Consider the following 16,674-nt stretch of genomic DNA (forward strand, 5'->3'; position numbering starts at 1 on the left):
ATGATCGACTGACCTGTCGGCTGGGGCGCACTCTGTTGTTGAATCTGGAGTTCCTTACGATGACTTTTCCTTCGTCCCTCTCTACGTGCTCAAACTCGTTGGCGAGCTGGTTGGTCCTCTGCGCTTCGAGCATGTCGATGTTGCGCGCGAGTCGACCAAGACAATCGAGCTCCTCCTTCGAGAGGTGCTGGCTTGTATTCACTTTGTTTCCCCATGCAACTTCACCTGTGCATGCCTGCGCCATGCTAGATGTTAATATACGACGTTGGGTAAGCATGTCCATGGCGAAGAGATTACATGATCGTCGCTGACCACGCGGATAACCACGCACGAAGGCACAGGTCGCGCTCTTCGGTCCCAAACCAGACGGCATTAACAGCATGCTGTTTGACGTTGGGGTCAAGGCGATTACATATAAACGTCGATGGCGACCATGCGTTCTGGGTAGGTGGGGAGACCAGAGTACCTAAATCTACCCCTATACAATGAAAGCCCAAGACGTTGTATATCTGCAAGGCGAGCCTTGCCATATTGAAAGCAGCAAGAGGACAGGTTTCACAGGAAACCAGATCTTGAAGACACTCATAGTTGGGTGTCAAGCTATTGGTGAAGTCTAGGAGATATACGCGCTCTTTGGTGGCAAACGCGAAGGCATCGCCCGAGGACTGCACGGAAATTCCCAGGACCGACGGGGCATCCAGCCGTATGCTTTGCACGATCCTGTCTGCATCTCCTGAGGAGTATCGCCGCACAGGGACATCCCGAGGGTAGCTTGGGGCTTGAAGAATATCCTGTCGGAGATATTGGGATCTGATAGCGGTGGTCATGAGGAGGAGCATAAGAAAGCTGAATAGGGAAAACGGCGCCTGCTGTCCATCATTTCATACACATATAGCACTGGCAGCACGAGTCTGATGCTTCAAGAGCGCCGAACAGCCAGCGCTATAACCTTAATTCGTGTCATCCGTAAATGGTAAATCTGCATATCTCTATGATACACTCAAGCGAGATATAGCTAACGAGTATCTAGCTTCCAAGCCTGAGAGCGCAAGACTGAATGTGATTGCATACTTATCTCGCTGGGTCGAACACGACACATCACTGTGAGCAGGAAACGGACAACGATCTCGTCGTCCTATCGCCGAGTGAGTGAGGGTACGATCCACGCATACAAACTGAAGAGTCGTACATCCATAATGGACATCGCGTCGCTGAAAAGTAGCTCTGAGCGGGTACAGAACCATATCTTGAGTTTCGTGTCTTCAAATGTCATACTGATGATGTACCGCCTGCGCGGGTCCCGGCACATGCGGTCGTGCATCCTCTGAAGCAACGCCGGCACCACCTGCCCACTGCGGATAGATCCTACATCTGCGGAGCGGGACATGACACAAGCTCACCTCATTATATGCTGTGTTTGAGCGATCATACGTGCGCGCTAACGGCAACGAGAGATCGCTGCAGGTGTGCTCGGCCTTGGGCACGTCCCGTATGACAAAACAGCCGCAGGAGATGTCCCCAAGAGACGTATGAGGCGCGCATTCAAGCATCACGTTTGGGTTAAAGCCGTGCGCATCATTTCCTAGTACGGCGGAGATGCTCTGCGCAACCTTCACAAGCCTGCCCTGAAAGGGGAGGACATATCAGCATCGCGGCGATAGCGACGAACGCGACGGAGTGGCCAGACGCTGCGTGCGTCATCGACAGGACCGCGCACTTGTTTGTCGTAAAGACGTCGAAGCTTTGTTCGTTGACCGCCTGAGGGTTCACTGCGCGCTATCAGTGGCCCGAACGCGGAATGAGCCGTAAGCACAGGCATACCTGCGTAGTACTCCCCGGGGAAGTCCCTGACCTCGCCAACCGTGCTGTCTATCGGGCTATAACGGTGGTAGTCCGCGGGGGCCATTCTGGATGTGTATTGGCCATGTGGATTTCGCGGGAACGACGTATGTTCATACTCGGAGACGACGACGCTCCCGCCGTCGAAGGCATGTGCGGTGTCCGAGCCGGGAGCGACGCCGAGGGGGCTAGCAGTCGTGATGATGTTTCCCTTGACCTTGTTCAGTGTCGCGAGCCGTCAGTGTGTCTCCACAGGTCTGCTGAGATATTGTCGGAACTATATGTCTGAGAGTCTTGTGCAAAGCTCACCTGGCTTGGTCAGGTGTGGCTTCCAGAGGTCACCTGGAGTGTATCTAATCAAATGAGGATAGTTTGTCATGTCGGGATCCAGGAAATACCCGTCTGGCACTCACGCCGTCGCCTCAGCAGGTCGGAAAGATTAACAACAAACCATCTTCTATGCGGGCTAGGAGAGAGAGGGAGTTACCAGACTTCCCGCTGTTGAGACAAGCATACATAATGTAGATAAGAAGCAGCCCGAAGGTCGGTCAGCCCCTGTCGAAGAACAATGCGATGAGTTTGGGGAGTATGTAAAATAGAAGACGCGACCGCCCCACTGGCGCATCTTAAAGCGATAATTCAAACCAAAGGGCAAGATTTCATTGATGGACAGGTTTGCGGCACATGTTTGTGTCACGGATGAAGTCCGAGAGCTGGCGCTGGACGTTGAACGCTGAACGCTTCGCAATTCAATACGCTGCTTGCGATGCGATGCGATATCTATGTGAGCTTCAATTTCATTTCGTAAAGACTGGAATCTGACTGGAGTTAAACATTGATCTCGGGGCCAATGTAATTGCGATACCCACGGACATAGTGGTCATTGCTGTGTAGTGTTTCAAATCGTAGTTGATGGTTGACAGCTTATCTTGTATTGTTGGACCTGTTGAACTCAATGTGTGTGTAAGCGGACTGCGGACGAGGATAGGCTGGACCTGAAAACAACGACCTACTGTGGTGAATTGTTGCTGTGATAACACTTTGCGACATGATCCCGACCGTTGATTCCGAATCCCGCATGAGCCCCGCTTGCGAACAAACATTCTTGGGTAGGTTTATCGATATTGTATTGTGTGTAGTTGAGGGGTATACCCCGTCACGAAGCAAAGAGAAGCACCCGCCGTGTATCATGGCCTCTCGGCGGATCTAGAAGCCGACAATAGATACAGCACTCAAGCGGAGCCTTATCGTAGAGAGCCGACATCCGAGTGGCATCGATAACACATCTGAAGAATCTGACATGCTGACATGAGCGAAGAGGAGTCTCAGCGACTGACGTTGTAATAGGCTGCACACGGAGACTGCCGAGCGGACAACAAAAAGCAAGTGTGCGCAACGCTATCAGCAAACGACGACAGCCATAATGATTGATGCAATGAGCATCATCCATCTGGGTTTGCTGAGTGAGTCTTGTCGGTTCAGAGAAGACCGGCTTGAGGACAAGTTTGCCTTATTGATGATAGTCGAAATATTTCATTTCTTCCTGGAATGACAGTCCATATCAGATTCGAACTCCTGTTCGAGGAGAACCTTGTAGATGTGTGGTGAGACTTACCACTGGGCCGGGTTGGTGCTATTGGCCGGAGAGGTAGGTCGGAATAGGTGACATATTGATATCTATCACTAGCTGCTTCTATCTCTGATATCACGTCAGATGGAGATGTTGTTTCGATATCTGTTGGATAGTTATTTTAGATTAGATCAGCCAAGATACTGCTGCTGATTCGGAAAGTGGTACAAACAATATTGTTGTTTGTTTGGCAGCTGGCTCGATGAAACAGTATATAAGTAGACACAGATCATCTTATAGAAACTTTGTGATGTATCCTCATTCCACACCTGAAGCTAGAATGACAGTAGTTGAACTGGATCTTAATGGACAAATTGGGTGTTTCTTCATTGGGATTATACTCTCTGTTGTGTATGTCACTGTTTATCAACTATTATTATCTTCTAACATATCTGTGTAGGCTTTATGGCTGTACTTTTAGTCAGGTTATCTATTACTTCTATCATTATACACAAGACAGAAAGCAGTTGAAGTTTGTTGTATGTTTCATGTAATATTTCTTTAATGTTTGACACATTGATTGTATATACCTAATCACAGGTTGGTTTGATGTGGTAACTTTCAATGTTATATCTCCATTTAGGCATGTAAGAAATCATTAATTCTTTACAGGACAATTGCTACTGCTGTGGCTATCACTAACCTAATGGTACATTGTAATTATCTAGTTGAAAGAGATATATGTTTATCCTTTTCTTGCAGATTATCTGGCATTATATCATTCACAATCATTCAATGCCCAGTGCCTTGCAGTATATTCCCATGTGAGTTGATTAAAAATTGTTTTGTTATTGCATACATTCAATACAACTAAATTTATATTAGGGTCCTATGTGTAAGAACAACAATAGTTGGCACACAGATTTGGGATACTCTTTGACAATTTTGCACACTTTCCCAGGTTCAGTTTGCAATGGCTGTGGGTTGTTAAATACTTTTGTACTGTGATTTCAAAGTGACAAGTGATATAGGCTACTACAGTTTTTGTGGTACAGTGGTGAGTATTGCTCTCCTCTATATGTCATTGTTACTACAGACCCACCTTTTCATTCATTTGCACATGCAGTTACTACATCAAAACAACATGGCTGTGTATGTTGAATACAATTTTATTAGCTTATATAACTAACATTGTTATTCAGTGCTTCCACATCAAGAATATCGGTTACCACTTAGTCTTGCCATGGTATTACTAATATCATAAATATAAACAGTTCCAGTTTGCTAATTAAACCTTAACAGATTGTTATGACAACTACATCTTTTGGTTAGTGGCTGCAATTCTATTCACTAGATACTAACATGACATGATGGGTGTAGCTTGTGGTTGGGGTTTGTATATTGAAACATCTACATTATCAGCATGCTCACTTACATTGATGAACTATAGTTACTGTTGTCATGGGGTGAGTATTTTTATCACATATTTTCAGTTATAGTCATACCACAATATACAGTGTGAAGGATCTATCTGTGAAAGCATTTCACACTACCAAGGTTGGCAACAAGATATATATGCCTGATATAAAATAATGACATCTCTTTATAAGGTGCCTGGCACCATACAAGTCATCTCTGCCTGTATCACAGACATCTACATCACTGCTTTATTGTGCTGGGCCTTATACCATAAACACACAGGATTCAAAAGGCAAGTTTGAATCAAATACTATATTCATATATATGAGCACACTTTAATAGCTGACTCATATAGAACTGGCAGTGTTATACATGGATTGACTATGTATTTTGTCAGTCATGGAATTTTGACTGCGTGAGTTGTAGCATTATACCCAAATGTGTGTGTACTGACTGTTTAACAGCACCTTGCAAATGTTGTATTTTATCACAGTATGTCTTGCTTCTTTTAAATGTTTAGCAAAGTTCAATTCCAAAGCTGGATCAATAGTATACAGCCCTTCCACATGAGTACATATGGGCACTGTTTCACTTTATAAGCAGCCAAAGTAAGTCATTGTATCTTGATTCATGCCAATGCTAATATAGCACACATTGTAATTTCAGTTTATATCAACTCCTTGCTGGCATTGTAAGCACAGTTGAGTCTAGATTTAAATCTGGTTATAACACTATTCTAGGATCAATGGCCGTGCCCATATTTTGCAAATTGATAACCTACCAATTAGCCTAGAAAGCTATAAATAAAGTGGATCATGAAGAGATTATGCTGGGTTGATCATGTACGTTCAGCTAGCAAGCTAACAATAGTAAACCCCTATGACTACAACAAATACGAATGTACATTAAATTGTGTGCAAGAATTGATCTTCTTGTGTGGAACCAACAGGACATCTAGCGGCCGTATGCTTCGCACAATCCTCTCAGCCTTTCCTGAGTATCACCACACAAGGTCATCCTGACGGTAGGATGGGATCCGAGAGCGGCGGTCATAAGGAGGATAAGACAGCTGAGCAGGGAAAACGGCACCTGCTATTCGTCGTTTCATACACATGTAGCATCCGCATTGGTTCCGGAAGGCTTACCGTATATTTAATGTCCAATATCAGATAGAACGAGTTTGGATCATACTGCATGACCATCCGAGTTGTTCAGATGATGAGGCTGGCATTATGTACATACTTCCCGCTGGCATAATCTCTATGACACACTCGAGCGAGATATAGCCTACGACGCCGTATCTCGCTACAGGTGACAAACATCTAGCTTCCAAGCCTGAGAGCGAAAGACTGACTGTGACTGCATACTTATCTTCCAGGCAGCTCCACAGATACCCTCGCTTTCTTTGCATATACCAGCTCCGCAACTCTCGGTGCATCGCCTAGCGGAAACCGCATCTCGTCCACTCCGCGCCCGTCCTCGCGAGGCACACAGACCACGAACACAGGCCCGCATGGCACGCTTTGACGCGCGTCGTCCAGGTCGACTAGGCTTGCGCGCACATTGCCTTCGGTCTCGCAGTGAATAATGACGTTACTCGGATTAACGTCCTTATGCACCGCACCACTCTCGTGCAGGTAGCCCAGACCTAGATCGGAAACATAGGCCACGGTCAGCCGCCGGAACGATACTGGGGTAGCAAGAACGAAGACGCACCTACTAGTGCGTCTATGAGCGCGGAGACCACATTGTGCAGCGAAGTCTCCTTCGCGAGGACCTTGTACGACACGTCGCACACGATACGGTAGTGCACCCGGCGATGGTGCTGCTCAAGCCAGCTTCTCTTACTCGCGCGAGGCTCCTCAAGCAATACCTCCGCAGTCGAACCTCGCCCCCCGCTGGTCCCGCTTGCATTGCCCACAGCGCGGTAACGGAACGCAGGCTTGATCGCAGACGCGCTATCCAGAGCGTCGAGATCCAGGGTGGCATCCACACTTCGATCCACAAGCACGTCGCCATGACACACCAGCCTCACAGCATCCGGACATGCGTACCGGACTGAACCGCCCCCCGCGCGCCGACCCATCAGGCGCGCCAGGACCGCACCCTCTCGGGGGCAGTTGGCTGCCGCCCATTCGTCCCTCAGCACGAGCGCTGCACCACATTCCTTCCCGCCCTCGAGCTTTCTCACTTGCCAGATCCGCACCCCGCGCCCGATGAGCCCGCCCATACCGGAATTGTAGTGCGGTCCCGTCGTACGATACACCACCGGGTCCTCGCCCATCCGCATTGTGATGTCATATCGCGGGGCACGGTCGTCATCGCGCCATATGTTGCCGCTGGGGTCGAGCACGACGCGCATCGTAGGGTCTAGACCGAGCTCTTCCTCATTGGCGTACATCACCGTGAGCAGGAAACGGACAACGACTTCGTCGTCCTATCACCGAATGAGTGAGGGTATGATCCACGCATACAAACTGAAGAGCCGCACCTCCATAATGGACACCGCTTCACTGACAAGTAGCTCTGAGCGATTACAAAACCATATCCTGAGTTTTGCGTCTTCGACTGTCATACCGATAATGAACCGCCTGCGTGGGTCCTTGCACATGCGGTCGTGCATCCTCTGAAGCAACGCCGGCACCACCTGCCCACTGCGGTTAGATCCTACATCTGCGGAGGTGAAACATGACACAAGCCCACCTGTTTGTATGCTGTGTCTGAACAATCGTGCGTGCACGCGAATGGCAACGAGAGATCGCTGCAGGAGTGCTCGGGCTTGGGCGTATCCTGCATGACGAAAGAGCCGCAGGAGACGTTCTCAAGCGACGTATGAGGGTTACATTCAAACATCACGTTTGGGTTAAGGCTGCGTGCATCATTCCCTCGTATGGCAGAAATGCTCTGCGCAACCTTCACAAGGCGGCGCATAGCCGGTCCTTCCGTGGTTATTGATTCGCTCAAAGACATGTTGATGTCGCTGGGGCATGGTGTGACGGGAGTGCGTGGGTACTCCAGCTTCGCGACGATATCACGCACGTCGAGATCATCCCGAGTGCGAGGTAAGACGTGTTCGAAAAGGTATGCAAGCGGAACTTGCAGGACGGGGTCGCCGAGGAGGCGGCTCGTCGCATGTCTAGCAACACCTAGCGTCCTTGATAATGATGAAATCGAGTTCTATAGCGGCTTATTGTCAAGTGGCACCAGCATGAATGGAATGAATGCGCACCATTTCGACGTCTAGCAGGGTCCAAGGACTATCAAAAACAGTTCGCAGGTCAAGGTGGTCGAAGTGGAAAGAGTGGCTGAACAGGGACAGAATGTTTAGGAAGGATGGCCACTAGCACCGCCGTGAGTGGGTGGCACAATGCCTACTCCACGCACGTGCAACGTGCATCAAAATCAACATATCGAACAAAGACATCCTTGAGAGTCCAAAACTAGGAGGCTAAGCACATCCAACGCACTGTTCTCAAACATGCGCACCGCCTGCAACACGTATGTATCTCTCCGTCCTAAATGTCCTGCACAACGCTCCGCGAACGAGCCGCACGCACGAGGTCGCGACATGCACCTCCATCGGATGCAACTAAGACTTCGGCGATCTGAATACATACTTTCCGAAAGGACCGCAATGAGGCCTCGCAGACATGTGAAACGTTGTTTAGCACAACGCCGCGAGGCTGGCGAAGCTAAACGCCGGAAAAACGACAGTGCAAAGCAACTCGGGCATGCGCGTTGAGATGCATGGCGATGGAGAACACGATAAATACGATGAAAGCGGAGAGGAAAGAGACCGGCTTGTGTGCTGAGCAAGATACCTGAGCCGACGACTGAGACTTGAAGACGAGCACACTGGAATCTAAGTGCGGGAGGAGCCGATGCCAACGACGTCCTTTGAACGCGCTGTGTGTACTTGAACTTTGTAACGCAGAGGATCTTACAAAAGTCCGAGTCGGCGTAACAAGCTCCTGTATCGATACACCGCTAAAGCCGCTCAAGCTTGAACATAAAGTGGACGTCCGATTCTCGGGAAGAAATGCGACGACAAGTTGTGGACAAAGCTGGGTGGTTGCATCGGAGCTTGAAGCTGCATTGTGGCGTTCTCCAATAGTTCGGTCTCCGTCTCAATAGCCAGTGGCTACAGGGAAGTGACCATCCTCTCATGGCATTTTATAATCCACATGGAGGCGCGCGTCGGCAGCATCTGGAGAACAAGCACGATAATTTTCAAGATGTATCTAGTAGCAATACTGAGAGTGGTATTCACTGCACATTCTTCTCCCGCTCCGCCTTTGCTCGCGGTTCGGACCTCGCCACGTCAGTCACTTGGTATATTCAGCACCGAAGCCTAAATATCTGCCCGCCCAATAGACATGCCGACCTAGCCACGACAACATATCTGTGTTAGCTGGGATCAGTGTACCAGTCGATGCACAGGACGCACCTTGACTAGCGTCTCCACAGGCACCTCCGAATTCTTCCGCAGGTCATCGTCGAACGCGACCAGGCCCGGCGGAAAGAGCACGACGACCGTGCTCCCGCCGTATGCAAAGTACCCTAGCTCGTCGCCGCGCCGCACCTGTGCGCCCGACTGTCCACCCGCTGTCCACACAATCGAGCCGACCTATGCCACGGAGGTTAGCGTACCGCAAAGAGAAGGTACAAAGAGAGGCCGGAATAGAGCAGAGGAAGGGGAGGACACACCAGCATCGCGCCAATGGCGACGAACGCGACGGGCTTGCCGGACGCCGCGTGCGTCATCGACAGGACCGCGCGCTTGTTTGCCGTGAAGACGTCAAAGCCTTGTTCGTTGACTGCCTGAGGGTTCACTGCGCACCATCAGTGGGCCGAGCGCGGAACGAGCCTTAAGCAGAGGCATACCGGTGTAGTACTCCCCAGGGAGGTCCCTGACCTCGCCGACCGTGCCGTCTATCGGGCTATGGAAACGGTGGTAGTCCGCGGGGGCCAGCCTGGGTGTGTTTATGTGTGTCGGCCATATGGACTTCGCGGGAAAGACATGTGTTCATACCGGAAGACGGCGACACTCCCGCCGTCGAAGGCACGCGCGGTGTCTGAGCCGGGTGCGACGCCGAGGAGGCTAGCAACCGTGAAGTTGTTCCCCTTGATCCTGTCCAATGCCACGGGTCGTCAGATCAACATCGCCCATGTCACAGCAAAAACGCACCAGAACAGCTTCGCGAGGTCGACGTTCTGGTACACCACGAGCCGGCAGTCCGCCGCACTGCAGATGCCTGCGGGATCTTCCACATTCTGCACAGGCCGCGCGTCGGGCTTGAGGCGGCGGAAGAAGAACTCGTTGAACGTCTTGTATTGTGCGATGTCGGGCAGTAGGAGCTCGTCCGTGCGAATGGCATATGTCTGGATGAAGGACGGGATTGACTTGACGGAGTCATGCGCATCGTAGATCTTCCCTTGCTGCATCCAGAGCATGTAAAGATTGATACGGGCCGTATGGAGAAGTACTCACGCGCACTGAGAGGTCCCTCAGGACTGCCTCGACAGACTTGCTGTGCAGGACCTTACGCTGCTCGCCGCCATAGAACAGGAGATGCATCCCAAGCCTTCATTCATTCATTCACATTACTTTCTGATTCTCGAGAGACAGAATGGGAATATGCACCTGGTGTAGATTGGCATACTCTCGAAGAACCTCTCGCCGTTCGTACGATCGATCACGAAATTCCCGACGTGATACTCGCTAGCCAGCTTCTCGATGCCTGGTATGAGCTTGTGCACGAGCGGGAGTTCTAGAAGCCTATGCATGGGCGCGTGTATGCCATGACGGACATCAGCATGGGTTTGCGAGTGTGTCACCAAGTTGTCGAGGGTTTGAGCGACGTCACCAGGATCCTGGGAGTGGGCGGGAAGGTTGGTGGCATTGATGTCTTGGATGGGGCGCTGCTGCGCTTCGGACTCGGGCAAGTGCGACATGTTGACCTTGGAGACACGGGAAGAGAGGAAGGGTAGCTCTGGCGCGTCGAAGATCGTCCAGAGATGAGTGGGCACGGCATGCGATGGTGCCCTGAGCTATAAATAGATCATCTTGCTCTGAGGTCATGCGCCCCTAACCCTAACTTATGATCGGGAATGACATGAATCCGGCATGGTCATCCAACGTGATCGGCGGCCTAGCCAGATTATGATATATAAATAGAGGGTGTATGGCCGCTATGATCTCACGACCTCACTGTTTGCGCGCCGTCTAACCGCGCTGATATGCAAGACGAATTTACTGACTGCTCACCTCGTACAAGCGACACATCTGAGTCGCTCATGCGCACAAGTCTGCGAGGAGTAGATGAGGGTCGAGGGGAAAAAGGGAACGTACATCGTTCGATGTCGAGGCCATTTAAAAGGCTTACAGAAACAGGTCGAAGGTATGATGCCAGAGCCACCAAGAATGCAAAATGACGTGTGTGAAGGAAACAAGCGTAGCATATGTCCGATCACATACAGCAACTCCAAAAAGAGAAGCCGCTTCCTCGTCACAATTGTCTCCCGTGGGCAGACCTAACATATCATGGCCGTTTTTATATGTGGAGTTATGTGGAGTGTGGATTTGGGGATGAGTCGGTTGGGTGTCGCTTTTGGACGCGTCCTAACTTATAGGTGACGTTACATTCAAGATCTATTTCGGAGGTCAAATGCTTATGTAAGAGATCAATCGCGTCTTGGGGACTCGCAAATTGTGTTGATTCGGACCGTCGGCGCGAGCGAACTAGACTGGGGACTTCACATCTAGTCCTATGTTCTGCAGTCCTTCAAATGCTTGCGAGCGGCTTACCCGATGCATCATTTGGATGCGCCCGTGCCGCCCTCAGGAGTATGATGAGTCGCTGGCACTCTCGAGTCACCCACGCGGACCACTTCGCCTCACCGTCTATGCCATCGTTGACCATTGAGTCGAAAAAAGAGGAAGAAGGTACGTAGCATGTGCCTGTTTATTGACCCGGAATAAAACGAGAGACCAGAAGAAAAGAAAGAAGATGGAAAAGGGGTGTCGTCGTCGCACGGGACGCTTGCGTTCTTCACGCCTGACGTTGTCTTCGTCGAGCACGATTCCTTCCACTGGTCATTAACTGCGGCGTACGCCGCTGTTTATGATCTCGCTTCCCACGTTCGGCTGCATAGCCGCCGCACAAACTCTTCGGGACCTCGTTCTGTCTGTTTCTTCCCGCTGGTGCCCGTATCTTCGCAGTGTGTGCTCTTGCGATCCATTTTCTGTATCAGTCTCACGTTGACTTAGGTTACCTGAGGTTGAATACTTGTGATACAGGCAAAACCTCTCTGGGCGCGTCAACACTGACACTAGCGCTCCTATGCTCTATAAAATGCATTGTACACGCACGGAAGCCGTGACAAGCCGTTGGTCTCCGCCTGCGCTGGTACTGGATCGATCGCATCAAACTCGCTGTGAGCTATATCGCCTTGCGCGACGCATAGGGCCTATAGCATGTTTCTTTCCTGCGCCTTCGTCGCTGAGAAGCGCTGACTTCAAGTCACATATCATGTGCACCGGACGAGACCAGTTAATTGTATCGATGTTTTCTGGAACTAGAAGCAGTCTGAGTCGGCAGCGTGTTCTATTATACAGTGGCTCCTATTGCAACGTCAAATGCGTTCCTGGGTCGCCTCGAACTTTCTTGTTTTGGTATCGCGCTATTTTGCAATTGGGAACCGTCAATTGGTGTAGCTCTGAGAGATGAAACAATGGATGATAGATACTGGGTTCGAGGCAGTCCTCAAAGCTGCAGCCTGCATACGGCATGCATACTCGTGGGTCGCTCGCGTCGCCGCCTGCAGTTCGCGATTGTGCGGCCACGCACGCCCTGTGCACCTTTGTGGCTGCGCCATCGCAAGACGTTGTAGCTTTCGTCTGATAGCCCATATTCTTCGCTGACAATGTCAACCCTCTTGACGTAACCCGCGATATGGCCGTGCCCAATATGCCTTTCCTATCTCTGGTGGCAGTGTTCCTATCCCAATGCTTCGGCCTCGTTTTCCGGAATCGTGGAACGTCTGACCTTCATACAGATGCTGGAATGGATCGCATTCTCTATGTCAGATAATCCGCAAGGCGCAGCGCGTGAACACGCCTGTTTGTAGCTCAGCATTAGCTCGCTCATACCCTCAATTGTTTCATCATATCGCTGACCATGCCTCTTGTGTGTTCTGTTCAGGGTCTTTAGCACCTCAGCGCGGGATGAGAAAGATCAGACACGGGTACGCGTGCTTTGAGGAATCCACTTACGCCCATAAATGCTGCAGAGTAAGCGACCTGTCGAGATGCGGTGCTGATAGCTGACGGCTGTGAGCATCTTAACAGAATGGAGATTATAGAACATGTGGCTGGACACACACAGTATCCGTCGCACAGGAAAGAAGCACAAGTAAAGCAACAATCAGAGATGCACAATGCTTAGGGTAGGTATGCAGTGCAAATTGTCGACAGGTACATTCCACACATATGAAACTCTCTTATGATTTGACAGTTGCTGTACGACCATTATGCAAACCCGGACTGTCCTCAGCAAGGCAAACCCCTCAGGATCACCCAATCACTCGCATGTCCAACCCTGCCTCAGGACTTCTCTTCGCTATTCCGGCTGCCGCGGGCAGTGAGAGTTTCTTGTATTGCTGCTGTGCCCCCAGGTCTAATTGCAATGTAAACTTCTGTGTCAAATTACCGAGGGCGTTTCTTTCCTTCAAGACCGCAGCCGAAACATGAAGCTGTGTTGAACCTTAGCAATATTAGCCGCTCATATGCCGTATTGATTCCTAGATTTGCTAATCAGCCGTTTCTTTGACAACTGGGGAGATCCACGAACGAAGCATGAACCCGACAAGACATGCTCTTCTGGCAGGCAGCCCTCCTCTTCTTCTATCTCAAAGTCATCCTCCTTTCCATACCACCTATCTATGAAGAGCAGATACTAACACTTTCCTTATATCTTACTATGAACCTGGGGCATCATCCCTATGATACGTCCACCGGACCGTTGGTCGATCCCTTCGTCCATCAGCTGGTGGTGCAATGGACAGGCATGCTGACCGTGGGTGGTCTGTTGTTGGCGTGAGTTACGTTGATTTGCATGGATTGCAATCTCATCGATGCATTCATACTAGAACAATTATCACCATATTGCAAGTTGGCAACAACGCCGACAATATCGTGCTGCATGTCACTGGCTGGATTGCCATCATCTCAGCAGTTGCTGCGATGTTCCTATTTGTCGTATACCTGCTGTATACTTCGTCCCTGTCGAGGCCTTGCCCAGAATTGTTGCTACAGGTGACAGGATCTGCCGCGTCATGTTTGATCCACTGAATAGAATGATAAATCACAAAGGGCTCATCTAGTGGGCGAGAATGGATGAAGCCCTCGACATTATTCGCTACGCTTGTCGCATATCTAGCATGGTGAGATTATCGCTTACCACCAGGCTGCCTGCGCACTGAGGGCAAAACGACGTGACAGGGCGATGATTTCTTTCGTCTTCTTCATAGTAGCTTCCCTCTGGCCCACAGTTACCTCCAGCGGGTCACCTCTTGGAGATGGTTCATCTCGTACAGGCCCGTCCGATTCGGCGTGGATGAATACCAACGCGGTTCTCTTTTGTGTGATGGGCATGTTCGCGGTGCATGTCTTTGTCACCATGGTGATGTTCAGAACTTTCATGCGTGCTCGCTACTGCACTGTGATCGTCCAGGTTGTCCCTGTCGAATTCTCGGCGGCCACAGAAGGACCATCGTTCAGGGACCTTGAGGGTACGATCGTCGACCCGCGGAATGGTGAACTCATCAACCCCTGGGACGGTCATGCTGATGACCGTGAGTAGTCGCCTGTGCAGACTTGCCACACGTATTTATATCGGAGCGTTCGTAGCAGACTCTGCAGGCATATAACTTCTTCGGCCTCGAGCTATCCACGTTCATGGTTCCATACTCCTGCACCATTTAGTTTACTTGGACGATCTCGCAAACCTGACGCATTTTCGACATCTCGCATATCTTTTCCACCAGATGAACTGTTATCAATGCGTTCAGAGGGGCGAACCCAACCACAAATGACAATTCTTGCACTGAGATCATATAAGACCTAACCCTAGCGGATGAAGGATACGTAGTACTACCGTGTGTTGGTGACGCATGTGTCCAACACATCGTCTGTGTTGATGTGAGTATGTGTCCGACTACATACTTTGAATATGCCCTGTGAGCAACTAGTCATGCAAGCCTCCACGATGTGCGGTGCGGCGCGCACAGCTAATTACTGCGTTGTTCTCTGGTTTTTGCTCCGCATCAGTCTGGGGCACTCTGCTTCATCGATATCCTTTAAGCAGCATATGTTGTTGAAACGCGCTGACCCGCGTGGTCAGGAACGAGCTCGCAAGCTCGGGCACGCGAGTAGCCGGGGGCCGGAGGCCCCCTATCGTAGTATATAACGACCCCACGCGATGTACGTACCGCACGCGTTTGTCCCTTACGGGCATCGCTACGCCCGTGGACAAATGCGCCCCGTCGCCCAGGCTCCTTCCCGCCGCTGTGGGAGTTATAGGGGCTCAATCCGACAAATTTGACGCAAGCTAAGTCCTGCAAGCCCATCTGCCACACTTGCGCCACAATCCGGCTACATCCGAGGCTGAATCAAACTCCGAATCCCAACCTTAAACCCCCATAACTCCCTACAGCGGCTGGCACAAAACATCTACAAACAGCGGAGGAGCGGCGCATGTCACCTCGATTAGGAAGGCAGGATAATGGCCATCATTACATAATTATCTCGGTCCCGTGTACAGTAGCGTTTCTCGCGTCCTAAGGCGCGTCGTGTCTCGTCGTCCTTGGTGCAGTTTTGTGACCAATAACTATAGCTTTCACACCGCTAATGAATTTTATACATATGGCTTTTACACAAAGGATCACATCCCTGTTGAGCTCAATCTGACTGATGAAGGCGTCATGCAACAGTGAACACCCCTTCGTTGAAGAACTCATCCTCGGCCTGGCTGGCACTTCAGCGCTCTCAATGCATTTGCGACCCAGGTTTTCGACTGTCACATTGAAGATATGGCTTCCAAGATGGAAAGTGTTGCGAGCAATGGGCTTTCTGCGCATTGCTGTTATGCTTACTTAGGGGGGATTGCAATGATCTCAATTGATGCAATCAAAATGATTTGATGACATTTATCATATCCGGGAATCAATCCTGCCTCATATGGGATGTGCGGCGCCGGTCCTCCGCTGTTTGTAGATGTTTTGTGCCAGCCGCTGTAGGGAGTTATAGGGGATTAAGGTTCAAATGGGATATCACATGATATGCACGTGATGAGATGGCACATGATCTGTGGCAAGACTTCTATTCTCGGATACACAAGATAAAACATTGAGTACACTATTCGGATGAAGTCCCCTATAACTCCCACAGCGGCGGGAAGGAGCCTGCCCGTCGCCGTTCGCACCGTCGTTCCAACAGATGTCACATCCTCGGGTCTTCGAAACTTCATGTGGATACTCTTGCTCTGCACTGGATGCGGGCCTATGGATTCTCGCGCGTCTGGCCTGCCTTGCACGCGCAATCGCTGACGAGTATCTTGCTCACACACACCTGGCACATGCCTTGCGACACCTTGGGCCACTACAACTGTTGGACTGTTGTTAGGTTGTCGTGGAGCGTTGGCTAAATTCGAGTATGTCTCTGCTTTCTATGTTCAGTTACACGTTGCAACAACACTCGCAGACTACGACCCGTCTCGGGATAACCTAGAGCGATGTGACGACCGCTCGCCACGAGACGCCACGACGCGCATGACCATCGCCCTCCA

The 16,674-nt window shown here is 50.5% G+C and overlaps 7 protein-coding genes across 7 annotated transcripts; 2 read left to right on the forward strand and 5 right to left on the reverse strand.

Annotated features, from left to right (window-relative positions):
• Window positions 1-1,008: 1,008 nt before the first annotated feature.
• POSPLADRAFT_1066184 (hypothetical protein) lies at window positions 1,009-1,916 on the reverse strand. Its single transcript, XM_024482047.1, has 4 exons — window positions 1,822-1,916; window positions 1,401-1,769; window positions 1,190-1,352; window positions 1,009-1,135 (listed from the first exon to the last, which is right to left on the reverse strand). Exons 2-4 carry the CDS (start codon window positions 1,427-1,429, stop codon window positions 1,016-1,018), a joined length of 312 nt encoding a protein of 103 aa, XP_024338202.1. The 5' UTR covers window positions 1,430-1,769; window positions 1,822-1,916; the 3' UTR covers window positions 1,009-1,015.
• On the reverse strand, window positions 1,576-1,906 carry POSPLADRAFT_1046810 (hypothetical protein; the record flags this gene model as incomplete). Its single annotated transcript, XM_024479125.1, has 2 exons — window positions 1,576-1,769; window positions 1,822-1,906. The coding sequence occupies 2 exons, from the start codon at window positions 1,904-1,906 to the stop codon at window positions 1,576-1,578; spliced, it is 279 nt and encodes a 92-aa protein (XP_024338203.1).
• A 1,833-nt stretch (window positions 1,917-3,749) lies between the features above and the next one.
• Window positions 3,750-4,665, forward strand: POSPLADRAFT_1046811 (hypothetical protein; the record flags this gene model as incomplete). Its single annotated transcript, XM_024479126.1, has 4 exons — window positions 3,750-3,820; window positions 3,870-3,948; window positions 4,295-4,375; window positions 4,612-4,665. 4 exons carry the CDS (start codon window positions 3,750-3,752, stop codon window positions 4,663-4,665), a joined length of 285 nt encoding a protein of 94 aa, XP_024338204.1.
• A 1,530-nt stretch (window positions 4,666-6,195) lies between these two features.
• Window positions 6,196-7,798, reverse strand: POSPLADRAFT_1145336 (hypothetical protein; the record flags this gene model as incomplete). The annotated part of the gene is made up of 4 exons (XM_024485792.1): window positions 6,196-6,476; window positions 6,545-7,265; window positions 7,320-7,475; window positions 7,532-7,798. The coding sequence occupies 4 exons, from the start codon at window positions 7,796-7,798 to the stop codon at window positions 6,196-6,198; spliced, it is 1,425 nt and encodes a 474-aa protein (XP_024338205.1).
• Window positions 7,799-9,035: 1,237 nt separating this feature from the next.
• On the reverse strand, window positions 9,036-10,630 carry POSPLADRAFT_1170134 (hypothetical protein). The gene is made up of 8 exons (XM_024488085.1): window positions 10,473-10,630; window positions 10,320-10,413; window positions 10,017-10,267; window positions 9,861-9,959; window positions 9,713-9,801; window positions 9,536-9,660; window positions 9,276-9,455; window positions 9,036-9,212 (listed from the first exon to the last, which is right to left on the reverse strand). Exons 1-8 carry the CDS (start codon window positions 10,613-10,615, stop codon window positions 9,180-9,182), a joined length of 1,014 nt encoding a protein of 337 aa, XP_024338206.1. The 5' UTR covers window positions 10,616-10,630; the 3' UTR covers window positions 9,036-9,179.
• A 942-nt stretch (window positions 10,631-11,572) lies between these two features.
• POSPLADRAFT_1040075 (hypothetical protein) lies at window positions 11,573-12,333 on the forward strand. The gene is made up of 3 exons (XM_024477662.1): window positions 11,573-11,774; window positions 11,824-12,049; window positions 12,099-12,333. The coding sequence occupies exons 1-3, from the start codon at window positions 11,618-11,620 to the stop codon at window positions 12,121-12,123; spliced, it is 408 nt and encodes a 135-aa protein (XP_024338207.1). The 5' UTR covers window positions 11,573-11,617; the 3' UTR covers window positions 12,124-12,333.
• A 1,069-nt stretch (window positions 12,334-13,402) lies between these two features.
• Window positions 13,403-14,510, reverse strand: POSPLADRAFT_1046814 (hypothetical protein; the record flags this gene model as incomplete). The annotated part of the gene is made up of 6 exons (XM_024479127.1): window positions 13,403-13,582; window positions 13,681-13,769; window positions 13,809-13,875; window positions 13,905-14,041; window positions 14,094-14,176; window positions 14,290-14,510. 6 exons carry the CDS (start codon window positions 14,508-14,510, stop codon window positions 13,403-13,405), a joined length of 777 nt encoding a protein of 258 aa, XP_024338208.1.
• Between the last annotated feature and the right edge of the window lie 2,164 nt (window positions 14,511-16,674).

This window comes from Postia placenta (genome assembly GCF_002117355.1).
Source record: "Postia placenta MAD-698-R-SB12 unplaced genomic scaffold POSPLAscaffold_8, whole genome shotgun sequence".
Lineage (NCBI taxonomy): Eukaryota > Fungi > Basidiomycota > Agaricomycetes > Polyporales > Adustoporiaceae > Rhodonia > Rhodonia placenta.